At 36.8% G+C, this 27,377-nt stretch overlaps 2 protein-coding genes across 3 annotated transcripts in view; one reads left to right on the top strand and one right to left on the bottom strand.

The window, feature by feature from the left end:
• Positions 1-1,847, top strand: part of LOC109086026 (unconventional myosin-VI-like) — a 56,046-nt gene extending 54,199 nt beyond the window's left edge. For both annotated transcript variants that reach the window (XM_042774264.1, XM_042774265.1), the window contains one exon: positions 171-1,847. In XM_042774264.1, the coding sequence (XP_042630198.1) occupies positions 171-370 (200 nt within the window). In that variant the 3' untranslated portion in view covers positions 371-1,847. The remainder of the gene's footprint in view (positions 1-170) is intronic.
• A 225-nt stretch (positions 1,848-2,072) lies between these two features.
• LOC122148183 (interphotoreceptor matrix proteoglycan 1-like) lies at positions 2,073-27,377 on the bottom strand. The gene is made up of 18 exons (XM_042774268.1): positions 26,795-27,377; positions 20,901-21,125; positions 19,271-19,437; positions 19,128-19,156; positions 18,733-18,761; positions 18,606-18,649; positions 18,365-18,514; positions 17,746-17,804; positions 16,927-17,108; positions 16,505-16,846; positions 15,498-16,348; positions 14,427-14,516; positions 10,980-11,199; positions 9,582-9,792; positions 8,114-8,299; positions 7,794-7,977; positions 4,201-4,284; positions 2,073-2,606 (listed from the first exon to the last, which is right to left on the bottom strand). Exons 1-18 carry the CDS (start codon positions 26,964-26,966, stop codon positions 2,526-2,528), a joined length of 3,306 nt encoding a protein of 1,101 aa, XP_042630202.1. The 5' UTR covers positions 26,967-27,377; the 3' UTR covers positions 2,073-2,525.

Below are 27,377 nucleotides of genomic sequence, written 5' to 3'. Positions count from 1 at the left end.
ATAAGATAAAACAGTAATTTTCCTCTACTGTGAACAATGAATTCTTCAGAATAGAAGTAGGATTTGAAAGATAAAACAGCTGAACCGATTATTGGAAAATACTCTTATCTGCGGATGTGAGGTGTGTACCCAGGCATAGCGTGATGTCTTTTATCTTTTTCTGTACCCAGGTAAGGACGACATGGAGATGTGTGAGCTGAGTCTGGAGGAGACCGGGCTCACGCGAAAACGTGGAGCGGAGATCCTCCCGCGCCAGTTTGAGGAGATCTGGGAGCGCTGTGGCGGAATCCAGTACCTGAGGAACGCCATCGAAAGCAAGCAGGCCCGACCCACCTACGCCACCGCCATGCTCCAGAACCTTCTCAAGTGAACACCGACCGTTTCTCCTCTTGGGTTACATTATCTATGCACGTGTAGATGTAGACAGTAAAGTGGTGTTGCTAAAACAAAAGGCTGTACAACTCTAGTGGAAGCAAATACTGTCTAATTGACTTTTTGTTTGTAGTTTGTTCTTCATTTTGCTGTGAACTTAGAAATCAGTCTTCATACAAATCTGAGCCTTGCTTGAACCTGTTGCTCGGAGATGCCTTAAGATTTTCAGACCTAATTTGTAATTCATAGAGATGTTATTAAAATATCACACCCATATAAACCTGCTCCTAAATCTATCATTATAAAAGGACTTTTCAGTGTGTAGCGATAGACAGTTCTGTAAAACTACACAACATAGCCTTTGTACTCTTTCAGTCACATTATTGGTAAGGTGATGTGCGTTAAATATGATAACAACAAGGCATTCCCCTAAAAATGGCATTTTTCAAAATTGCTTTTGAGCATCCTGACCAGCCCATGCAACATTGGCTCAACCAATGGCATGGGTTTAGGGGCGGGACTATCTTCAACTGGAGGCAGTGTTCATGCCTTTTTTCGCAGTTTCATTAACTAGTGCCGCAGAAATGACACACTTCAACTTTTAAAATAAAATTCTCTTGTAAGACTTAAATGGTCATTATTGTGGAGAAACATTTAATATTTTACTACATTGAATAACTATTCAAAGAATCTTTAATTTAATCAGATGGTGGTGTTGAAGGTTAATGAGGAACATGAACTGGAATATCATTAGGTTGTAATATTTTGTCGCACTGTGTAAATGTGGTAATAATGGCAGTGGTGTATGCAAAAAATACACCATCTGAAATTGCCTTTACATGTATCTGATAATGAATTTTATAAAAGCAGCTTCAGTTCATAAAAAGTCACTGCTGTCGTGCATGGTTTTGCTCAGCAATTTTGTACTTAAATCATGGTGATATGCTAAAGTGATTATTCATTTCTGTTCAGTGAAGTGATAATGGCACCTTTGTTAATGATTTGCTGTGAATTTTCTTGGTGTGTGTGGTAGATTTCCCTCATTTTTACAGTTATGTACTAACTCAAGGAAAAATTTCGTTTAAATGAGCTTGTACTCTGAAATGTGTCTCGTTATGCACTCCTCTGGCTCTTTCTGGTCTCATTTGGTAATAACTGCCTGAAGAATGGAAGCAATGGAAACAGCAGTGACATTCTAAACATTCTGCAAACTTGGTACAGACCAAATTGCTGCATTTGATCAAATTGCTGTCATTATCCAGATTTGTTTATTCATATGGTAATGTTTTTCTCCATTGAGTCCTTTCCAGATGAAAAGGTGTCATCTCAAACTGTCAGTTTATCTATATTATAATTGTTAATTATTTGTTTCTTGACTGTCGATTATCTTTGATGTGTCTGGGTTAAATATACTCTGATTTTCTTATTTTTGACTGGCCACTGTTACTAGACCAAAATAAACATTCCATATGAAATCTGGGTTATGTTTAGATCTTTGCCTTTATAGTCATAAAGAGTTTTAGCTTTACTCAGAGACCCTGACTATTATATTTTAAAGTCATCATGATCGATTCTTCAGTGCACATGAACATTTAAATAGACATGACATGAAATATTTACTTTATCTGCAGCTGAAAGATACCTGAAGAAATACCTTTTCTGTTTGATGTAGAAAAAGACACCATGGCAACAAGTCAGTATTTATGTCTTTTTTTCCTCAAAGTGATACCCTTAAGAGTAACAGAAATACTTTACATGCATTTTCTTTGTTTGGGACACTGAGGATAGACTAGAAGAGGTGACTAGAATCTATTTTCTATTTAAGATACAACCCAATGTATCAATTTGTAAACGGATACCTCATTGTGAGGGAGGAAACAAACCTTTGACAAGGGTTCAAAGCATCCAACACGTTACATGTCTCATATGCAGTTTACAGTTTTTGCAGATACAATTAAAAATAAGTTTAGGATGGATATAAGTCCTCATTCCTGGAGGTATTCCTTCAGTTGTCCAAGAGGATGGCTGATCCATGAGTAAGGCGGTTGTATCATACACTCACCAAATGTCAACAAGAAACCAGCAAAGCTGAGTTGCACGAATAGTGCTGAAGAGCTTTGGTGCCATTCTTAGCTTAAGAAAGTGTCTGGACATCATAAAACAGTCACTTCAAAGCTTTCACTATCAGGACTCCTCAAAAAACAGCAAGAAGCCCTGCTGGACCTCCGACACGTCTGTAATATACAGCACGAGGAAAAACAACCTGGTCATTCAAGAAAACTAAACACAATATGCACAAAATCATCAGCAGTTGGGTAATGAATAGTTACCACATGACAACACACCCTCATGTGACTATACATCGAAAAAATGATTTGTTCACAAACTGGATATTACAAAATGGACTATTACAGGTAATAATGTTATAAATGTTCAGTTTCTTGCACAGACTGACCTTAATATATGGTCAGGAGCGACAGGTATTCATTCTGTGTTGCCTGATATCTTTTGTTGTTGTTGTTGTTTGTTTGTTTTGACTCTCTAGTGACGGCAGCAGCATTTTCAGAATCAACATGGACTGGTTTCAGCTAATAACTTCTTTACTGTTCTACTGAAGAAAAACCTCACCTATATCTTGGATAACCTGAGGGTGAGTAAATTAAGAGATTTTTGGGGGGTGAAATCCCTTCAAAGGAAAATTAAGCAACTAACCTGCATTGCTAATATGTACAGTAGCACACATACGTTTGCAAGATGTCTGTTAAAGGTCACTTCATCTGGAAAGCATCTGCTGTGTACAAACACCTGATGGACGTCTTTAAGATGTCAGTTTTACATACATTCTAAATCATAAACATCTTAAAGACATTGTGAAGACATTCACAATTACTCCAGAAATGAAGGCTGGCTATGTTCGCATTTCTCTGGTTTAATTTACAGTCTGAAGAATGAACAATATCAGATTATATTTGATCGGGCTGCCTTTGTGAAAGTAATAACTTGTGCTATGTTGATTCAGTAAAAGCTCTGACAGATTCAGTTTATTAATAAGTGTTTTCTTGCCATTATTTTGTGGTACACATAATTTTAAAAGCCCCAATGAGCATGGTAACTCATCTTACAACAACAACAACAAAAAAAGTAACCATAATGGTTTTGTTACACGTTAACCATTCATGGTTAATTTTCCTAAGGGTACTTATGTGAGAATCCTCTATGAAATGCATTATCCAGAAACACATTACTTAGGTCACTATTGAGTCAGCGCATTGATTTTGAAACACAGCCATTGGCTTCATATTTTAGTTGTCAAGCTCATTATTCTATTGTTTACACATCCTTCATAGTTTGCTAATTTACCAGTTCCACTGGAGGACCAACATAAAAGAGGATTACTTTCAGGAATAATCAATGTATTATATTAAGTCACACTTCAGTGAATAAACATCTTCAGTCAACTCTCAACCTTCTTGCCTATAAACAACGCCAAGTATTTAAGCCTACTAGACCAAATAATGCTGCTTCTGATTTTGCATTACATGCCAAGATATTTGTATAATTATTAACTATTTTTAAATACATAATTATTTATCTGCGTTCTGAGATTGTGAAAGAAAAGTGTCATTTTCCGATTTTAAATGGAACTGAGCAGTGGCAGGAAGGACACAACATTCCCAAAACATCTAGTTTAATAACAGTATTTCCTCTTCTATATGATGGTTGACGTTTTGATGGCAAAGATTTATCATCTTGACATGATAAGTCATGCTGTCGTGATTATTTATGGTCAATGTTAACATCAAATTAGTTGTTTTCACACCAGCTTACCTCGTTATGTGGTACACACTGATGGAAGTCAACCATTTCTGACATTAACTTTTCTGATCTTCTGGTGCAGAGCTGTCTGGGGATCTGGAAAAGGAATAACAGACCACCATCAATATTGAACAGGTTTTCACTGGAGACAAGTTCTTGCAAAGCAAAGAAGCAAGGTACATTTTTGGCACTCTATGACAATGCAGACTGTCAATATTTTGAACAGCAAAACATCTGTTGCTGGAAAAAATGACTGATTATTATTCATAATATCATTAGATTAGACAACTACAGATGCACATTTAGACTAAATGAGATGCAAAACCCATGCATACTGTCAATTGTTTCTAGTATCCTCCTTGAAAAATCATTTCTTATAATGTTGCTTCTTTGAAGGTTTCAGAATGGCATTTTTTTTTTTTTTTTTTTGAATACATTGTGTCTGTAACTTGTTTATAGAAGAAAATACATTTCTGTTTTAAATCTATTTTATTATGAATGTGTTTTATTGTGTTAACACTAGTGAGGATACTGATGCGTGGATTTTGCTGATGCATTTTCTTTAGTCTTTAGTTTCTTCTAGACGAAGACATACTCAACAAACAGCTGATTCACCAAAAGCAACATATTTTTTTGCTGAGGATGCTGGCTATTCTGTACAGTCCTTCCCTTTGCATTAATATAGTCTATTGTATTATAACATTTTATTTATTGGTGCATTTATTTTTTATAAGTAATTGAGTGCAATGTCTAAAGCCTGATTTTGAAGTAATTTGATCTAACATCTTATTTATTGGTGCATTTATTTTTTATTATTGCACATAATATATTCTGCTACAAATATTATCAGATTTGGTAGCTAATAAGAATCCCTGAAAGAATATTCTGTGCATCTATATCAATTTATATCGATACAATCCCTCTGGGGCCTGTTGCCCTACACTTTGGGTGAATGTCCCCATATTTTATTAATCTTTATCTACAAAATATGTTGCTCCATACATTTTTAATAAAAAGGAATATATGCACTGTTTCAAAAGTTTGGGTTCAGTAAGATTTATTTTGAAACAAGTTAATACTTTTTATTCAACGAGGATGTGTTAAACTGATCAAAGGTGAGAGTATTTCTAATGACATTTATAAGACATTTATAATGTTAAAAAAAGATTTCTAATTCTAAGTTGATTTGTATTTACATTTATATTCATCATAAAATCCTAATAAGAATTGTATCACGTTTTTTACGAAACTATTAAACAACACAACTGTTTTCATCTGTGATAATAAGAAATGTTTCTTGAGCACCAAATCAGTATATAAGAATGATTTCTGACGAATCATGAAGACTGGAAAATTACTGTTTAAATAAAATAATAAAATGATATTAAAATATTAATATTTCACATGTTGCTATTTTTATTCTATTTCAGATCAAATAGAAGCAGCTAGAAGAAACTTCTTTCAAAAACATTTTAAAAATCTTAACGACCCCAAACGTTTAAACAATACAGGTCCTTCTCAAAAAATTAGCATATTGTGAAAAAGTTCATTATTTTCCATAATGTAATGATAAAAATTAAACTTTCATATATTTTAGATTCATTGCACACCAACTGAAATATTTCAGGTCTTTTATTGTTTTAATACTGATGATTTTGGCATACAGCTCATGAAAACCCAAAATTCCTATCTCAAAAAGTTAGCATATTTCATCCGACCAATAAAAGAAAAGTGTTTTTTAATACAAAAAAAGTCAACCTTCAAATAATTATGTTCAGTTATGCACTCAATACTTGGTCGGGAATCCTTTTGCAGAAATGACTGCTTCAATGCGGCGTGGCATGGAGGCAATCAGCCTGTGGCACTGCTGAGGTGTTATGGAGGCCCAGGATGCTTCGATAGCGGCCTTAAGCTCATCCAGAGTGTTGGGTCTTGCGTCTCTCAACTTTCTCTTCACAATATCCCACAGATTCTCTATGGGGTTCAGGTCAGGAGAGTTGGCAGGCCAATTGAGCACAGTAATACCATGATCAGTATACCATTTACCAGTGGTTTTGGCACTGTGAGCAGGTGCCAGGTCGTGCTGAAAAACTAAATCTTCATCTCCATAAAGCTTTTCCGCAGATGGAAGCATGAAGTGCTCCAAAACTCTCCTGATAGCTAGCTGCATTGACCCTGCCCTTGATAAAACACAGTGGACCAACACCAGCAGCTGACATGGCACCCCAGACCATCACTGACTGTGGGTACTTGACACTGGACTTCAGGCATTTTGGCATTTCCTTCTCCCCAGTCTTCCTCCAGACTCTGGCACCTTGATTTCCGAATGACATGCAAAATTTGCTTTCATCCGAAAAAAGTACTTTGGACTACTGAGCAACAGTCCAGTGCTGCTTCTCTGTGATGAATGCGGCACCTGTAGCCCATTTCCTGCACACGCCTGTGCACGGTGGCTCTGGATGTTTCTACTCCAGACTCAGTCCACTGCTTCCGCAGGTCCCCCAAGGTCTGGAATCGGTCCTTCTCCACAATCTTCCTCAGGGTCCGGTCACCTCTTCTCGTTGTGCAGCGTTTTTTGCCACACTTTTTCCTTCCCACAGACTTCCCACTGAGGTGCCTTGATACAGCACTCTGGGAACAGCCTATTCATTCAGAAATTTCTTTCTGTGTCTTACCCTCTCGCTTGAGGTGTCAATGATGGCTTTCTGGACAGCAGTCAGGTCTGCAGTCTTACCCATGATTGCGGTTTTGAGTAATGAACCAGGCTGGGAGTTTTTAAAAAGCCTCAGGAATCTTTTGCAGGTGTTTAGAGTTAATTAGTTGATTCAGATGATTAGGTTAATAGCTCGTTTAGAGAACCTTTTCATGATATGCTAATTTTTTGAGATAGGAATTTTGGGTTTTCATGAGCTGTATGCCAAAATCATCAGTATTAAAACAATAAAAGACCTGAAATATTTCAGTTGGTGTGCAATGAATCTAAAATATATGAAAGTTTAATTTTTTATCATTACATTATGGAAAATAATGAACTTTTTCACAATATGCTACGAATGCAGTCTGCAGACTAATAATATTTTGGATGATGGTAGCATATTGTAGCATATTGTAGGCTCTCAGGCTACTAGACTTTGTTCACACTGCACACATATTCAGTTTGGTATTTAAATCCATTCAAAATGAGCTGTGTAGTCTGACAAAATAAAAATTCTGTTGAGTGGAATAAGAATGTTAACAGGTTGCTTTTTCTAGGCATCATACTGTACATTAGACCTTCTAGAACTCAGATATGTAACCAATTGCAAAAATCTTCTCCAGATTTCAAATTCATACATGGAATTTCATGTGTTTTTTGCTGTTCTGATTCGAGTCAGATATGCAAAAAAAAAAATAATCATTTTTGCGGTCTGAACAAAGCCTACTGTAAATGTGACTTTTGTCATTGCAAAGATATTCATAACAAGAAAAGTTAGTCCATCCTCTCCACAAAATCTCTAACAAAGGACGTAGATAGAATTTCATGAAAAATGGGATGATTATGGATGTTAGTAGCGATTATGACATTGATTAAATAGATCATGAAAAATACCAGCAGTACACTTTACCTCAATACTAAGCTGTAAACTTTCACATGATCGAAAAGTGCCTTGGCCTGAGTGTTGTGAGGAGGCTGAGTCAGAGCTCATAGGACAGAGGATGCTTGACACATGTGTTAAAACCCCATCGTCATTCTCAAAAACTGGATTTACTCTCATAGTATTACCAAATAGGAATGCAGGTTGTGAACGCCTACAATACAAAGGAGATCAGGTCTTAACACCAGCATGTGTCTCATTAAAACGGGTCACCACTGCAAATCCAAATCTGTGAGGAAAAATCAAATGTCTAAATAAAAAGAAAAGGGGAAAAAGAAAACCCCGCTTACACAAGTCTTATGGTCTTTCTGGTCCGTATACATTTCTTGTTAATGAAAATCAAGATGCCTATCACAGCACAAACCACTGAGAGGCTTCCCACCAGGCAGGCTATGAAAAGGAGAGGGTCAATTGGCACAGGCACCAGTTCGTTGCAGCGTTCTCCATGATAGTGCCAGAATTTACCTAAAGGACATCTAAAAGTGGTTAAGAAAAAACATGTTAGAAAAAATGTGGAATGGATAGAAATGTGTAAGATTCCTATCCGTATAACTTTCGCCTCTCTAGAATTTTCAACTTTTTCTTCTTCACTTTTTAATAATTTTCTGTCACATAACAAGGGGTCAGGGTTTGGCTGCTTAGTTTGGTTTGCCCCTCAGGTCGATGCTATAACAGCACGATTTTCAATCAATAGTAGCCACGTGTTCTGATAAAAAACAAACAAACAAACAAACAAAAAAAAAACTTTTGGATCATTCTCAAAAAAATTAATAAAATAATAATTAAATAAAATAATTATAAAATAAAAAATATAGATATTTTCTGACTTTTTTTTAGAATTCTGTTAAGTTTGGTTACCTATCATACTCAAATCGATAAATTCAATCAAATTCAAATAATTTTTTCATTCAAATTTTTTTTTCACTCAAACATTACACAGTGCAACACCAATTACACATTTAAATTAGTCATTCAAAACATAAACAAATAAATAAATGTAGTGCAAGTAAATTTAATGATATTAACTTTTTCTACATGGTGGGAAAATTGCCAGCCTCTTCTTCCTATGAACTTTGACCTTGGAATTACTTATTTAAAATCCACCTTTTAACTATGAATGGCAGCAATGGCAAACAAACAAACCAACAAACAAACAAAAAAAAAACAATTGGGGGGAATTTTATATTATTAATTACTTATTTTGCACTAACTATTAATAATGTACCTATAAATGTCATAAAAAGTGAAGGGGACAAGGTATTTCAGGAACTTGATAATTATAAACAATAAAATAATGTGTAAAACATTATCAATCTATAGTCAATCCATATAATAAAACTGAATAAACTGTTGAAACTGAGTTTCTTGATGACCCAATTTCCAAGCAACATACAGTATGTTGCAAATATTTCATTATATTATAGAAAAAAGCATTACATTTTGTTTTACATAACCTCTCAGAAAAATTTGCCACTATGAATCACCCTTTGTACTGTACCTCATTTTACCCTGCATTACTACCTTAAGGATACATACACATAGTACGGGTAAATACGGTAAAAAATTGTACCTTCAAGTGTACTTCCCCAGTGACAAGCTGTTGTACCCTTAAAGGTGCAATTTTTCCACTCTATTTTTCTGACAGTGCAGGTGAAGGACTTGGGGCTGTTTGCTCAGGTGATTTTGATGTTACTCTGTGTCCTTGTAATCACCATTGAAATGAATGGATTTTTAATCCGCTTTCTCATGTTAACGTACCTGCAGGCCGCTCCGTGTCCTGGTATGATTTCACACAGTCCTCCGTTCAGGCAGTATTCAGGCTGTAGGTCACAGATGCTGGTGCAGGGATTGCCGTCCACCGTGCTGTAGCCCGGGTCACACAGACACTCAGGCTCTGTGGTTAACGTGTTCAGCACACAGCGGGAGAACTCGTTACAGGCCATAAACTTACATGGATCTGCGTGATCGGCTGGATTAGACAATAGGCAGTAATTGGAATTGAATACTTGTGGCCAGACTCACAAAGATGCTTAAAGACTTAATACAGGTGTGGTTATCCCTTTACGTTAATGTGGATGCTTTAGTTTACTGTTCTGCCCCAATTCACATGACACATTTTTATGAAAGCCACTGAATGACTCAGTGGAGCCCTTAACTAGAACTTTCTTAACCGAAAATCTCTCATAACGCATTTTTAACTTGACAAGGAATCAGTCGTTTGCTACCTGGAAGATGAAATTGCCAATTCACATACAAATTTTCACTAAAAACAAACAAAAAAAACTTTTGTAGAATATATTTAGCCTTTTCTCACACACTTCCCAGAACGAAAAATTATTATAAAAAAAAAAACTTTTGTAGAATATATTTAGCCTTTTCTCACACACTTCTGAGATTGTGTTTTGTTGATAAGCATGAATATGTTCACCTACATTGACGAACCATTCCAGCACGAAAACTTTTTCATCTGAAATGCAATGTATTTTATTATTTATTTTGTTTAAAACTTTTCAGATTAATATTTATGTTGTCTTGATGTTGATTTGTTAGAAATAAATGTGTAGGTATCATAAATTTGGAGTCTTTTTCAGCAGTCATGAGTAATAAAGTCAAAGGAATCTAATTCATTTCCATCATTCCAGTGGAGGTTAATGCTGGTGATTCTCATATTATTCTGGTGTTCATATAAATTTCATACAATGATATATTCAAATAAGATTTCTCATCAGTATTGAAATATATATTTTGCATCATAATATTTGTTGTTGTGGTTTGTGTGTAATTTTAAATATTTATGAGAGGTTGTTGATCAGATACAATATGGTTTAGTTGAAAAATATTAAGTTATGACTGTTTTATAAAACAACAATTCTTCGGGTTCTTCTGGACCTGGAATGTGAAAAACATATACAGATTTTGAATGCATTATGAAGGTTAAAGGGATGCTTCACTCAAATATGAAAATTCTCTCATCATTTACTCACCCTCATGTCCATCTAAACCTATATGACTTTTTTCGCAGTTTTTTTTTTTTTATCACAAAAAGAAAATATTTTGAAGAACATTTGGTCCCCATCGACATCCATTGTATGGATGAGACTTTTTTAAATATCTTCATAAAGTCATACAGGTTTCTTCTTTCAACACCGTGCTTACCTGGTTCCACATCCACTGATTGGGAGTCGATTTCCAAGTCCAATCTCTTAGACTCAGCCTTGCAGAAGTCCTCAAGCACACACTGCACGGTCTCTGTAACATTGTATGGAAGCGGTTTGTTTAATTTCATCTTGCTGTTTACCACCACACTGCCGTTCTTGAAGTTCAGAATCTCCAGCTCCTTAAATCCAGTCAGGTTGGACTGTAGATATGGCAGGAGCTGTGGGAAAGCAGAGATAAAGGTGAAATGAGTGAGTTGCGACTTCTCTTTCATCATTGCTGACTAGTGCAGACTGGTTAATTGTGCATGAATGTAATGCAGCTCAGTTGTGAAACTTTTGGGATTATCAGTTCTGAAGCAATTCTCCTCAACTGCTAGAAAATGAAAGATTTTGGCCAGTGTCTGTCTCTCATCCTATTACAATATGCAAAACCTTCTCACTGCTCATTTCATTCTGCATGAGGAGGGCCAGTTAGAGATAAAGACGGTTGTTCAGGAGAAATAGGGCGTAGCAGCTCAGTCATTCATCTCGGCTCAAGATTTCAAGAGCTTGATTGCATCAGTCACACAAAAGATGGAAGACTTGAGGATATGATATATTCACATAAGAGTCACAGAGATTATTTTGAAAATCTCTAATTTGCATATTATTTAATAATTCACAATTTTTAGCCTTTAATTTTTGTTTTTTGTTTAATGTAATGAAAATATTTTAATCATTTAATAATGAATAGTCAGGAATTAAAATTTAAAAAAAAAATAATGTGTTTTTACAATTTTAATTCAAATGTAGATTCAAAATACATTTAATATTTTACATTTTTCATTTATATTTTTATTTTTATTATATATTTTAAATAATTACATTATTTTAGTTGGTATTTTCAAGTCAATATATTTTAAAACTGATCATTTTCATTTAATTGAATTCTAATTAAATGTTGTGTAATTGAAAAGATTAAATAGTATTAATTATTTAATAGTGAATGGAGAGTGAACATGGAGAGTGAGAAGTAGCACAAAAGGAGTGAAGGCCATGTCTGGATAATATGTGACCCTGGAGCACAAAACCAGTCTTAAGTCGCTGGGGTAAATTTTTTAGCAATAGCCTAAAATACATTGTATGGGTCAAAATTATTGATTTTTCTTTTATGCCAAAAATTATTAGTTTATTAAGTAAAGATCCTGTCCATGAAGATATTTTGTCAATTTTCTACCTTAAATATATCAAAACTCAATTTTTGATTAGTAATATGCATTGCTAAGAATTCCTTTGTACAATTTTAAAGGCATTTTTCTCAGTATTTAAAATAGTTGTATCTCTGCCAAAAAAAAAGATTTTCAAATACAAAAACCTCTTCCAAACATTGTCTGATCCTAACAAAAAATAAAACAATATAAATCCAACTAATCAAAAAAATCAAAAAAAGGTTTTGTAGTCCAGGTTCACATATGAGGTAACTAACAATTTCAAATATTTAATACAAATGTATTATTCAAAACATAAGTAATATTTTAAATAATTTTAATGAATATATTTAAATATAATGGATGAATATAATAAATATCATTAATATTTTAATTATTTAAATTTTTGTTTGATTTAATTTAAATTAAATGTTTATTTTAAAATATTAAATATTCTAATCATTTAATAGTGAATGTAGAGTAAACAAGCAGAGTGCACGTAAAGTAAGTGCACGTCTGTATAACAGGAGGTGATCTGCCAGTCATGATCAACCTCTCGGCTCTCAGTTAAGTGCCAGGGCAGAGCAGGTGTTATTCTTCTCCACAGGCCACGCTGTGACTCAGAGCTGAGCCTCAATCAGTGTTACTGTCTAGCTCATGCCAGTGTCATGACCTTTGATTTCTGTCACAGGACAGAAGGAATCATCTAATATATACAGTAACACTCATTTCCAAATAGGTAAATGAATTATCACAGTCAGCATCATTCTCATGCACGGTGAGACATACACTTGTATCTACTGGTTCATAGGGATCTCTTTTAGTGCTGTTCTGTTCTATAATTTTTGATTATATTTAATTTAATTACTTATTTTAATGAAAAAATGAAATACTTTTTGTTCTCTGTGACCAGTCGAAATGGTTGCTACACAAACCAGTAGAGACAGGAGAAAATGAGCATCCTACAAGGTTTGAGAAGCTGAAATCAATACAAACCTAGTAAAGGACTAAAATATTACAGCGTTCTCTACAAAAGCTACCGAAACGTTGAATTATAAATGGGCAAAATTGATGTGTACGGTGGAAAATCAATGTTCCTTTCGTAGAATTCGCAAGAACAGAAATATCTAGAGGTTATCAGATTATCCTTTAAAAGCCCATTTATGAATCAATGAACTCATTTTATGGCCATTTTACCTAGATACTTACCAGAGCAGCTTGTGACCAGAGTTTTAGTAGTTTGTGTGATCATCCAAAAGGTCTCATAGCACTGGTGTTAGTCTGGTGACTTGAAACTACAACACAATGCTAGTTTGGGCAACCACTTATTATTGGAAATGAAGTCTTTGTGTCTTGGGATTCATATAAATTTCTAAATCAAAATCGATATCATACAGAACAGAACATAAGGTGTTGCAAGTTGTTCAAGAATCCCTAAAACCTTAGGAGCTGTGTGAAATAAATTATAAAGATAACAAACTGCAAACAAGAAGCATTAGGAATAGCCATGTACTCTTTAACACACATGAAAACCAGTCTGGACCAGTCTAGATTTTTTAAAATATGTATCTTACAAGAGATCATTCAAAATAAGCCACAAAAGCAGCTACTGTGTCTCTGTGAATTGCTTTTATTACAAAGAATTAGTTGAGCTGTTAGTTTCAAAATCAAAAAGTGCTTTGTCATTGATGTAACACTCTAATAAACAACATTTGGAAACAGATTACATTCAAGGACACGTGTCTCACCGAAGAACAATTCAAAATCATTAGGCAGCCTAACCAACTAAAAGCAGATTTAGAGAAACAAAACTAGACAGCAGGTCCCTGAGGTATTTTTTGGCGTGCTCTGTGTTTTTGGTCTTTAATTCAACAAGATTGTGAAGTTGGTTCCTCTGTGTTTTACACAAATAAGAAAACAATATTATTTACAGATATACAGTCTAAGCAATTTATATGAGCATAAACTCCTATAATGCCTACTGTATATGTACATTTCATTGTTAGTGTGCACTGAGATCCTGAGAAACCTGAGAAATAAGGCAACACTCACACTATCAAGTATAAAACAAGTAACAAAAATATGTTGCAGGTTGGGCAAATGGAGCAATAGAGTAAGCTTTTAGCTTTGGTTAATGCTGGTTAGAGAGCTCATTGATCAGCAGTTAGAACAGAAGTGGGAAGTTGTTAGACAAAAGTGCAGAATTTAGTGCTAAAAAGTGATTAATTATGCTTTTTCAAATTTGGATATAGATGTACCGGTATTGAGGCTAATGTCTTCTGTTCTCTCTCAGTCACTTGACTAGAAGCCTCAGGGTTTGGCAAGTCACTTGGTTCAGAGAATTGTCTCTAGTTGAAAAAAAAGCAGGATATTACAAAATATTATCTGAATAAAAGCAACACCACACTTATTTGTGAAGGTGTTATATGATTGGCCAAGAGGTGTTCTGAAAATTCCTTGTTTCTAACAATCTTGTACATGTTGTATGGGAGTGTAGTGGTACAGAGTGGAAGTGGAGTGTTTTTCCATGGAGGAGTACCAGGTTTTTTTGAACGTTGAAGCATTTGTGTTTTCTCTTGTATTAGGATTGTTCGGGGCAGGTTTTCACTCTAGTGAGCATGGAGTAACCGGAGAGCAGAAAATGGAAAAAAGTGAGTCCACTTGGAATGGAGTGATTATGCATCACTTTGAACAGGGAGGAAAAACTGCTCCACTCATATGCAGGTCAAGTTGCTTGGTGACATGCAAAGCTTAATGCTTTGTTTGTTCTGGAACAATTTTCATTGGCAGAAAAAAAAAACCAAAGTGGTGAAATTTTGTCTAAAATGTAAGTTTCGTTAGCGATTGTGATTACCTGGAGCCTTATGCCTATAAATCAAATGAAATGCAGCCGTGCCAATATTCAGCACTACAACACTCTTGTTTGTGTGAGATTGCTTAATTATGTTTTGAAATTGCCATACCAGGTTTCATTCTGTGTTTTTCTGTCTAAATTGAAATGTAAGGTAAACCAAGTTCAGAGCAAAACATTTGAAGTGACAAAATATGTATTCTTACTCAAAATGCACAGAAATGTAATTCACTTTTCTGTCAGTCACCCAAACCCTTTATACAAAGGCTTTATAGAAAAATGTCTATTGCATTTTGAACAACACTGTTCTCAGATGCCTTCTGTCAAATCCCTGCAGACAAATGACACACTTTATCTATTCAGTTTTTCCAGCATGCACTATGCACAAATAAAAATGAAAAAAGTACAGCTAACAACAAATTGAGGATAGAAAGGCATGCAGCAAGATACAGTCAAAGACAAAAGTGTGTTTACCTACCAGTTCAAGAAACGTGTTCTCCAGTGATTTGTACTCGGGGGAACTCTTGTTGAAAAGATCCTCCGAAAACATCATATTAGTCACACGTAAACTAAAAAACACAACTAACTCTTTGGCCTGGTTAGAAGAAGTGGTAACGTAACCTAGAGGTTGAGCTGAGGACTGTGGATTCTCGTCGACCTCTGAAGGGAATCCACTCCCAGGGTCCAGAGTGTCATCCTCCTCATCAGACTGTTCAACATCTTGTGTTTCTCTATCAATATCTGTACTATCTTCATGTGGGGGAGGTGGAACTGTCCAGAGAGTCTGTCCCTCTTCATCTGGGAAATTGTCCGGGGTCAGATGTGAAATGAGGTCTTCTGTGGGCGTTACCTCAGAGGGAATTGCTGCAGGGAGAATTGGTTCTGGAGTGGTAAGTCCAAGTGGAGGCACCTTTCGATGGAGTGTGTCTACTGTGGCACCGACAGATTCTACATGATTACTAAGGTCAACTGAAGTGGGCAACTCAACTGAAGTGGGCAACTCAACTGGACCTTTAGGGTATGAAGGAAGACCTTCAGTAGAGGTCTCTAAAGGTTCGGAGGGGCCAACTGTGTCATCTTCATGAAATATAACATCTTGAGCTCGCTCAGTAGGGGTTGGGGATGTCAAGATTGATGATGTTGCCTCTGCAGGAGTCTCCTCTGGTGTTATATCAAAATCTATTTCAGGTTGAGTTGAAGTAGATGGTTTTGTTACATCAAAAGACTCTAATTCCAGTGGTGCAGCTGTGGCAACAATTTCATTTCCCACATCCTCTTTGACTTCCGACCACTTTGATTGGTAATCCACTGTAGTGGTTCTTTGCAAACCTGAAAACAAAGAACCGGTTTCAAAAAGAGTCTTTGAAAATAAATCTAATGCAAAATTACAATTAATTCTCTCATTTTTAGGCTGCCTAACTTAAGGGTCTTGGTTCAGAAGCAAGTGCTCTTGTACACTACTCGCTACAAATATGAAAGATTTACCTTCAGACGCTGAAGTGACTTCAGTGGTTAGACTTGCCGTCTTTGAACCCTCAAGATGGGAGCTGTTAATTAGCTCCGTGGGTACTGGTTGTGTGGGAACGTGGGATGATATATCAGCTAATTTCTGTATATCACTCTGTTCTGTCCCCTCACCAAAATCAGTTTGAGTCCTGTCAGGGCCCAGATCTCCAAAAGAGATGCCCATACTTCCAGAAGGTGCTATAGTGTCCTCTGAGTTGGTTTTTGTGGACTGTGTACTCATTTCCCCAGGTAAAAAAATAGATTCTTTGCTGATTTCAGTACTGGATCTCATGCTCTCCTGCTTGCCTGCTGTTGAAGAGTCTGCACAGGGTAAATCAGGTAAGGTTAAATATTTGCAGTCTGTCTAGGGCTCTTATATTGATTGTATTGATTTTGTGTACCTGGTTCGAAAGTAAGGGAAAGCACGTCCACAGGAAGTGATGTGTCCTCACTTAGCGCCTTGACCACCATGCCCTTTAGGACTCCCTCTATGCCATATTCATCAGTGGAGTCTGTGTCACCTATGGCCCGTGTCCCATCAGTCTCAAACACTACAGCATAGCTTGCTGCAGCACCTTCAGAGCTGACCAATGTTATGAAGGAAATTGGTTTGAATGAGGTTTTGCATGGACTTGTATTAACCTGATTGTCTTGATTGTCTGTCTTAGCCCTCATGTTGACTGAAGGACCCTAAGGCCATTTTAATACCTCAAAAAATCATACTTGGCCAATCATCATTGGCCTATCAGGCTGATACATAATGACTATTTTAAATCTTATGAGAACTGAATGTGCAGATTCACTTTTTTCCAGCTGTCTACTTGGATTTGTTTTATATTTTAAAAAAATTAAGTTAATTAATATAGGTTTATTTTAAAATTAATTTTCACATGCACATGATTTGGGATTTTTTTGGGGAATATAGATTCGTTCTTAACAGTACATGAGGATTAATTATTAATTATTTTTCCCAAAAACTACTATCATAAGGTAGTAAGCAAGCATGTGTTATGAGTAAACTACACAGTCTACAGTACAACAGAACATAATGGTACTGTAATTGAAACACAGTTGTTTTGAATGCAATTTGCCAATTTTTTTTTTTTTTTATACTTGCCCCATGTTGGCCCTGTGAGAGAATTACCCATCCAAAAATACAATTTTCAAGTTCAGTGGACTGTAATATCTTGGTGAATCCCACAGTTCCAGCATCAACTTACCGAAATCCCAGCTCCCGAATCTCTTTAAACCCAGGAAGTTTGTCAAACACATGCAGCATCTGCAAAAGTGTAAATGAAAATATTCTAGGCATAATTGTAAAAGCTTTATTTCAACAACTGCATAATTCAATAAATTATGCACAGTAGGTTACATATCCTTTCCATTGATTTTGGATTGTCCAGCATGATGCCATGCTGTAAAATCATGTGCCATGGCTCTGGTCTTATGTTAACTAATCTTATGGCGGCTTTTGTAGTTACCCAATTCTTCTTTGGCTTTCCTGTTTTTCTGATCTTTTAAGGTAAGCTGCTTTAAAACCTTCTGTAGTAATTTGTCTATTTTTTCCACTTTGAGATCTCTAGAATCTCTAAAGTTCTCTAAAATGTTCTCAACACAAATGCATTTCAATTTTTTTATTACAGTTATCATTCAATGCCCCTTAAAATGTATTTCTTTTATTAGGTTTCATAACCACGTTCCTGCTTATTTTCAGTGTTCCTGTTTCCATATTTCACCTTCTTTGAGCTCAACATCATCACAGACTCTTTGTCTGTTAGTAGCTTGAAACAGCTTGAATCTGTGTAAAATGGCATATGTTTATAGTTGATTTCACCTAACCTTCTCATGAAGATCGCGAGTGAAGTTTTCATATTGAGGGCTGCCTGGATCCCTCAGTAGTGTGCTGTACATGGGGTCTACTATAGTCACACTGAACTCCACAGTGTGCTCCATCAGCTTCTTAGGGACAACATCTGGTGCCCCAGTTTCCTATCAGATCAGAGAATAGTCAATTGGTTTGTTTCTGACTTCATCAGTATGTTAAGTGCATATTCTAAAAAGCATGAGTTAGTGGCCGTACGCTGTCAGAATCCATGATGAAAAGCTCTGCAGGACTCTTTGAACCTGAAGCATAAAAAGCCATCAATCAGTCACGTTTTTATAAGATCAGCCAATATTTCTATCTCATTCGGATGCTGAGGACTTACATTTCTCATCTGGTGCAGGTGTGAGAGCCCTAAAAATAATTGAAAACAAAGCAACTTGAGAATGATAAATGCAATAAAATTCATTGTTCCTGATAAAGGGGCTGACTGCATATAAGCCCAAGTATGTTTGTGTGGCTCTAACACCCAAGCGTAATATGTCTGGGCACAGATCCCTCTTATTAAAGTGGATCAGGTCAGAGAGCAGTGTTTAGCTAGGCCACCAAATATGAACAAACTTTGTTTTTTAAAAGACAGGCTGAGATTTCTCATCTCCCACTAGTCAGGTGACCTCATTCTAGATAATTTGATGGGTTTGGGACCAAAATGAAGACAAGTAAATCGCCATACCATGAATACTGAAACCTTCAATTCAAGATCATCTTCGGGATTCTTACCTCTCCTGTTCATCTTGAGCATTCACTCTCTGTAAATGAGAATTTACGAAAAAGCCTTTTTCAGTTTTATAACATTGGCACAATTAGGCTGTATTGGCAAGACGAAAGGACTGAATTGGCAACAGACACGAGCAGCTACTCACACTGGCTACCATGTCAAGATGCTCCTGTGTGCTACTAAAATTTTGGGCCAGATCCTCCATGCAAAGCGAGTCTCTCTGACAGGCGTACACCCACTGCTGGTACTCCATGGTGTCAGGAACTCTGTCAAGAAAGATCCGGAAGGCCTCCCACACAGCTTCTTGACAAACTGTTTAATATCATGAGAATTATTTATCATTAGAGAATTGAGCAGAGATGGTGAGGACCTGATAAAACATGCCGGGACACTTAAAATTAATTATCTGCACCGCTGACAGATGAAACATACCATTATCTATCTTCCATTATCTCATTTTGCCAACACAGTTATTATGGACATTTAATTAAGAGTATCTTTTAACTGCATCTGACAGCTAAATGTGCCTCACCTTTAGCTTGTTTGTACCAGTAATTTAATATCATGCTATCTGCTTCAGTGTAAAAATGTTTTGTCAGGTGACCCAAAAAAGGGGCCTCATGTGGTGTTGTCTAAAGTAATTGGGTTTAATTCAGGACAAAAATATTATTTAATATGACTGAATCAACCTGACTACATTAGGATACATGTAAGGGTCTGATCAGGTGGAAATATGTCTTTAGGGACACTTGAAATGACATTGTTGTCATAATTTACTCCCTCTCATGTCATTTCAAACCCTTTTGACTTCATGCAGACTAATTCTGTGAAACTTTTTGAAGCTTAAGAGTTTCTGTCCATATTCACTGTAGACTTGCATACTATTTATAATTTCAAGTTTTTTGTTCTACAGAAGTCATACAGCAACATGAGGAATAGTAAATAATGACTGGATTTTTAAGGGTTTTTCCACTTTGTTTATAGAGATGCATTTACATTGCATTCTCAGTTACACTACCATTCAAAAGTTTGGGGCCAATGATAACTTTTAATTATTATTATTCATTTATTTTTTAATGTTGTTAAACATTAGTCTCTTATGCTCATATTTAATCTTTACACTTATAGCACAAGTCCTTGTTTTTGTTATTGTTGTTGTTGTAGAAAATACAGTAAAAACAGCAATATTTTAAAATATTGCACAATTTCAATTAACTGATTTCTATTTTAATGTAGATATATCCATTACTTCAGTCTTCAGTGTCACATGATCATTCAGAACTAATTCTGATTTGGTGCTCAAGAAACATTACTTATAAAGGTTGTGGGGAAAGTTTAGAAGAACAGCATATAATTGAAATAGAAATGTTTTATAAAATTTGGTCAATTTGAAGCCTCCTTGCTGAATAAAGTATACATTATATATATATAAAAAAAAACCTTTTGAATATAAAATGAAAAATATAAGAAATATACAAAATACAAAATGTTTAATTTCAATTTCTTTCATTTTCATCTTACCACATATAGAAACATAGAAAAGTCCATACTATAACACTCAAAGAAGGCAAGCCTAAAAAAGTACACTACATTTATCTACACTTGGCTCAGACCCACTTCTTTTTTTGGCTTGGCATGATCCTTCATCTCTCAGTAGGCTTGGAATGATTGGGAAGTGAATTATGATTTATGAGGATCTGAGGTGTTGTTGCCGAATTAGGCACTGATGCTCAAGGCTCTGTCCCTTGTGGTGTTTAGGGTAGATGTTGTCCTACCTCTTAGCTTGTAGTAAGCTTTATGGCTGGTGATGACCTCCGCCATGCTCTCATGAGGACAAACTTTCACCCCCGTACCAAACAGCACTGATCTCTTAGCTCGATGTGCATCTAGAGAAAGTGAATCTCTGCCATCTGTCAGCTGTTTGACTGGCTGTGGAGTCTCCAGGAAGTGCCTGTACTTCACATTTCTGATCCTGAGACTCGAGTCGTCAGCAGTGAGCTCTGCAAATGTCACAACAACAGCATGTATTAATTGTTTCAAAAGAGCAGGATTGCCTTTACCTTAGATCAGTAAGCCAGTGGATCATATAATTGCACTTCATGTAATTACACTCGCTCAGAGACCATCTGAAACCCTTTAAGTCTATGATTAGTATGCTGAATGAACATTTAATTGGATTAGGCCTAAGTCAAGCAGTCGGTTATAACACCATCCTGGCAGATGTTAAGTGCATTCACTAGATAAGAGTTGAAAAGGTTTGCTCTCCAGTTGTAGTAATCTTAATTGAGTTTGATTGAAATCACAGAATTTTTGCATAAAGACCAAGCTGAAAGAAAGTCTTCAAGATTATTAAAATGAAAAAAATCATGCCTCTAAATGTAGTCATTATTGTTTTCCTTTTATCCAACGTATCATTCAATAATTTTTCATTACTATTCAGTTTCAGTTTACAGAGTTTAACTCAATTTTATGTCAGCAGTTAGGATAGTTCAGCTGTTTTGTCCATATAATGGGGTTTAAAACAATATTGGACAAAAACAAAACATTGATACATTGTTCAAAAGATCTCCTTTTGTGATCCACAGAAGAAAAAAAAATATATGTATACATTTTTGGACCGACATGAAAGTCATTAAATTATCCTAGAATTTTAATTTTTTGCATGAACTAGCCCTTTAAATGATCAATTTTGTGATTACATTTTTACAGTGGTGTGTCATTGAAAGTTCTTACCTGCCTAAGACCCTCAAACTAACTCACGTTGACATCCAAGAGTATTCATACTCACGGTGACCCACCTTCTGACCTGTTACCTAATCAGTTGTGGCCAGAGATAGCTGTTAAGAGTTAACCAGAGTTAACCAGCCCCTGCGGTCATTCCCGTAATAGACTTACACCTGGTGTTTTACTGGTATTTACAGACTAGAGAAGTTCAGGATGAAAAGCTCACTTCATTAACTTCAGTTCATGTCATTGCCATAGTGAACATATGTACTGCAAAATGACAGCAATGCATTTAATTACCTACTACAGTAATGAAGCATTGAACAGGTATACAGTTAATAGCTCGTATCAAAATACATCTGGATGTTTTTTCATCAGATGACAACAGTTCTGACTAATTTAAGAGCTGATATCTTTAGAGGTTATTGTGTAATCTTTATAATTTCTTTTTAGATGCGAGACTCACAGATCCATTAAAAACAGACAAATTGTTTGTCCCATCCAAGTAAGATCTGAGCCACTTCAACGCCTCTTGAGAAACTGAAAGATGATATTAGGTCTCTATTTCAAATCAAAGCAATGTCGTACCTTGTGGTTTATCTAAAAGTAGGGTACAGGGCCTCCAAAAACGACATTTCTGCAAAATGATATTGTGTGTCTTCTTCGCAACACTTAAAAATGTGAAATGTGCATTGATTGCTTCCAAATGTGCATTCAGTTTTATCCGAAAAAGAGGAACATGAATCTGGTAACATTTTATTATGTTGGTTGTTGTACATATTTCTGCAGTTCAGAAATGAAATGACACTAAAAAGTTATTGCTTTATCATATTTGAAAATATGGTACTGCCAGAGCTGAGTAGATTACTTGAAAATTGTAATCCATTACTGATTCCAAGTTACATGACAAAAATTGTAGTTAGTAACTTAATCCATTACATTACACATTTAAGGTAATCTAATCAGACTACTTTTTGATTACTTTTAGATTACTTTTGACCTAACTCATTTATCATTTTGATTTAAATTATATAATCTTGTACCACGTTGTTATAAAAATGCAAATAAAAAGAAAATAGTTTACATTTCTTGCTATTAACATAATGAAGTGCACGTTATGTCAAGGATTCCCAAACTGGGGATCAGTGAACTGCAGGAGGTTTGCGCGTTTAAGGAGAAGCTAATTTATTTCATTATAAAAAATGTAAAATCAAAATAAATCATGTTAATATAACAAGCAAAATAAAACACTCACTAAAAAATATTTTTAATTTGTTGCCTGCATGTCATGTGACATCAGAGAACCGTGAACATGCAAATGTATTACTTAATTATTAACTTATTACCTTAAAATCTCAGGGGGAACTTGAAATAAATATATTGGCTGAAAGAGATTCAGCTAACTGTCAGACTCTGTCCCGTGTTTTGTGTGTGTTGCGTTCTCCCTCGTGTTTCCTTATGCCCATATTTTGTTTTGTTTCCTGTTCTCATTGTCTTATTATTAGTGTATTCCCAGCACCTGTCTGTCCCTTGTTTAGTTTAGTATAAATGTGTAGTCTGCCTGATGTTTCCTTGTCGAGTCTTAAACGTCATCCAATGTGTGTACTCCTGTGCACCCTTTGTCCGTGTTCCTCTCTGTTGAATTGTCAATTAAAAACCAAATTTGTGAATGTCATCTCCTCATTTCCCTCCAACGCACCTTGACAGAAGGCTCGACCCCAACAAAAGGATGTCAGCAGCTGAGGACGTGCTGTGGGGTTTGCGGCAGGGTCGTCTGAGGTTGGAGCGTAGATATGGAGGGTTTTCTCGAGCTCTCCAACCACGTGAGCTGGCATGATGCCGCTCTCAGTGCGTGCTTCCTGCTAGGGCTGGATGACGAGATAATCCGCTGCGATCTTCCGGTGGGTGAATTTTTTTATTTTTTTCCCTGAGCGAGCTGATTAATCTAGTGCTTTTCTTAAATGGTTCTGACTTAGAAGTTGAAGTTGTAAAGGAACCTCCCAAGCCTCGTCATCCAGCTCCCGCTGGAACGCACTGCGTCTCCCCAGCTCACCCCATGCCGAGATCCCCCACATACAACTCTAACGGCTCCTACCACCAGCCCAACCCCAAATTCCCCGCTGTCCTCCGAAGCTCCACTGTGGTCCTCAGCCCAGGAGCACCAGCCGCTCGGAAGTCAAGACGGCCGGGCTCTCAACAGTCAAGCTTGTTGGCCGCTTGAAAGTCAAGGCCGCCGGCCGCTCAGCACTCGCCAAGTCAAGCCCGCCGACCGCCGCCGACTCAAGCCCACCGGCCACCCAGATCACCCTCAACCGTAGGAAGGGGATGAGGAGGAAAGGACTGCTAGCAGCCCTCATTCTCGCCTCTAAATCGGCTCCAGCCCCAGAGCTCACTCCAGTGTTGGCTCCAGCCCCAGAGCTCGCTCCAGTGTCGGCTCCTGATCCCCAGTTAAGCCCAGGGAGGGCTCCTGATCCCCAGTTAAGCCCAGAGAGGGCTCTAGTCCCCGGTTATGGCCCACGGAGGGCCTCGTAGCCCATAATCTTCCAGGATGCGCTGCCATGTGGGGCTGAGGCTACGGCCTCGGACAATGCCCCGCAATCTGCTGCTGGCAGATCCGCCATTGTGCCCCGAGCTGGCAGATCCGCCATTGTGCCCCGAACTGCCAGATCCGCCATGGGTCCTGGAACGGGCAACATCATGGAGGCCTTCCATCCGAGAACCCCAAAGCGCCCCCGGGACTCTGTCCCATGTTTTGTATCTGTTGAGTTCTCCCTCATGTTTCCTCATGTTTGGTTTTGTTTCCTGTTCTCGTTGTCTCATTATTAGTTGATTCCCCGCACCTGTCTGTCCCTCATTTAGTTTAGTATAAAGATGTATTCTGCCTGATGTTTGCTTGTAGAGTTTTAAACCACATCCAATGTGTGTACTCCTGCATGCCCTATGTTCATGTTCCTCTGTTGAATTATCAATTAAAAAACAAGTTTGTGACTGTCATCTCCTCGTTTCCCTCCGACACACTGTGACACTAACAAGAAAAAATTTGCATTACATGGAAATGAGAAATATCTTGAATTTGTATTTCAATGTGTTTGAAAGAAAAAAAGCCTTCCAAAGACACATTAATACATGGTTAACCTACAGAGTGATAATTCAAATAAAAATGAATGTGTTCATCAGTAGTTGATGAAATGTTGAGGAAACACTTCTTAAAATTAAAAGGATTTTTGTGAATCCAGTGGTCAAATGCTGTGTGTGTAATTACAGCCATCTGACCAGTGACTAGTTTTTGTTTGAGCATCCACAAAACTGGAATACTCTCTGAATATACAGGTCCTTCTCAAAAAATTAGCATATTGTATATATCTATTTCAGAAGGGAATATTTGAAAGATGAGGAATTGGGGAGAATCAATAAATTATGAATAATTTATAGCAAATGTGTGAGTAATATATAGTCATATAATCAATAAAAAAGTACCTGTATTCTGATTATGAGACTACATTTTATTTTAAAATGTAATTTAATCTAATTACAAGTACTTACAGTAATTTTTGGAATCTGATTACGTCATCCAGATGTAAAAACACATACAGTAAAAACACATTTGCTGATGCAACATCTACAAGACTCATGTTTTGTGGGACTCAGACTGCTCCAAAGTGCAGTGATGTGCCAGGTGAGCTACCTAGCAAGTTTACTACATCAGAAAAGTCATACGGAGTTGTTTATGTGATGCAACCATGCAAATGTAGTAGTTTGCAAATCATGAACTATAGTAAAAGTGTTTTGGGATCATAGCATAGTATTGTGCAAGGAACTGCGCAAAAATAAACCTTTATTAATTGATAGCTTGTAATTTGTGTGAAAAAGGAATAAAAGTATGAGTTCTACTGTTCATTTCAATTGGAAACTGCAGTAAATTGTATTTATGTGTGCTTTTTTTGAGTTTGCAAAAATGTTTTTTTTTTAATGGGACAATTTTGCAAATTCTACCAGTACCTGCATTATAATGCTAATTGATTTTAGTAGAGTGTGGTCAGTCATTTACTATAGATTCATACAAACTACTATACTGTATGGCTATCGTTGCTGAATCTGTAACAATTACACCATTGTTTTCATCTGAAACCCTGGTGTCAAATCAGATTGGACCTTCAGTCTAATTATTTTGATCACTCACAAAAGATACCCTGTTCTAGAGCCACAGGTGGCCCTATTTAGAGATGTTTGTGGTGGAAGACAGTGAGCTGATCGCTCAGAGATACAGGGGTCTTAACAATGTGTTTCTGGGTCACAAAACATCTGACCACATCTGTTAAATAGCAAATGAGCAGATGTAGGGCCAGTGGTGCAATTTCTCAAAGATAACCCAGGATGACTGATTTGATCATGTGTCCCACTGCTGTCTATGAGCCTGCCGAGCACATGTGCAGACATGAGGGGCGGTGTTGCTAATTGAGCTGTACTTCTGAAGCGATGAGCGAGGCCCCACAGCAAAGCTACAAGCCAGAAAAGATTAGCGTTCCACACGGGCACAAACAGAATGCCTTTTGTTTCTCTCTGCTAATGAATGGAGCTTCTGAACGTTGTAGCCAGACTAGAACCTGCATGATATGTTAGTGAAACAAACTTTTCCAGTATATTGTGCCAAAAAGGAAGTGATAATGGCGTGCTCGCCACAAAAATGTGATCAAATGATTTGACATCAGGCTTTGTTTTGCATAAGAAAAATCTTTGGGTTTCTTTTTTGTCCTCGCAAATTGGCTCCTAAAATATTTAAAAGCCCATTCGATCACCGAGGGCAGGAAAATGCTATTGTGTGAGGAATCGCACAGACTGTAGTCGCTCTGAGGTGTTGTACATTACCAGAAGTCCTGTTTTTGCTCAATTATAAGACTTTGTTTAAATAAAACAGTATTAGAATGGCATTCAAACACCGGCTTACCTTTGATTCTAGTGGCTTGGAGGGTAAACAAGAACAGAATGAGAAATAATCCTGTTTTCAATGGCATGTTGCAGTAGATTATGTCCTTTTGGATGTAAAGTTGCTGATTTGGAAAAAATCCAAATCCGTATCGACTTATCTGACATCCGAGGGTAAAAGAGTTAAATTCCATCGACTATGTGTCCAGGTTTCCATGGATGGTGTTGTTTGTGGGCACTACTGTAAGTTGGGTGGTATTCCTGACAAGATGGTGCAGATTCTTGGGTACAGATTTGGTCTCAAGTGTGTGATTGGGTTGAAGATGCTATGCAGGTGATGAGGTTAAAAATGCTGCCTCTTTTTCTAGACTAATCTGTTTACCTCTCTCTGACTCCTAATCCCTGTGGGCCCATGTGGTGAACTATCCTCATCCAGTTAGTGGCCTTCTGGGCCAGCATCTGCTAGGCTTCTTGCTTCGGTCACAAGCCACTCGACTTGCCTACTTGCTTTGTTTCCAGTCCACCCGACGCCCGTCTCTCTCAGTCTGACCCACTCGACACAAGTTTCTCAGCCCTCTGCCAGCTTTTGTGGTTGCCAAGCTGAA

The sequence above is a fragment of the Cyprinus carpio genome, chromosome A17 (genome assembly GCF_018340385.1).
Source record: "Cyprinus carpio isolate SPL01 chromosome A17, ASM1834038v1, whole genome shotgun sequence".
Taxonomy (NCBI): domain Eukaryota; kingdom Metazoa; phylum Chordata; class Actinopteri; order Cypriniformes; family Cyprinidae; genus Cyprinus; species Cyprinus carpio.
The sequence above is the reverse complement of the archived record's forward strand: the minus strand, read 5'-3'. Positions and strand labels throughout refer to the sequence as shown.

What these genes read in the sequence shown, in the direction of transcription:
- LOC122148183 (XM_042774268.1), bottom strand. Translation starts at nt 26,966, where the DNA reads ATGGAATTTAACTCTTTTACCCTCGGATGTCAGATAAGTCGATACGGA. An exon ending in GCTCAAGATGAACAGGAGAG is followed by an intron (nt 18,762 to 19,127) that starts GTAAGAATCCCG and finishes AATTATTTTTAG; the next exon opens with GGCTCTCACACCTGCACCAG. An exon ending in ATTCGGGAGCTGGGATTTCG is followed by an intron (nt 17,109 to 17,745) that starts GTAAGTTGATGC and finishes AACATTGGTCAG; the next exon opens with CTCTGAAGGTGCTGCAGCAA.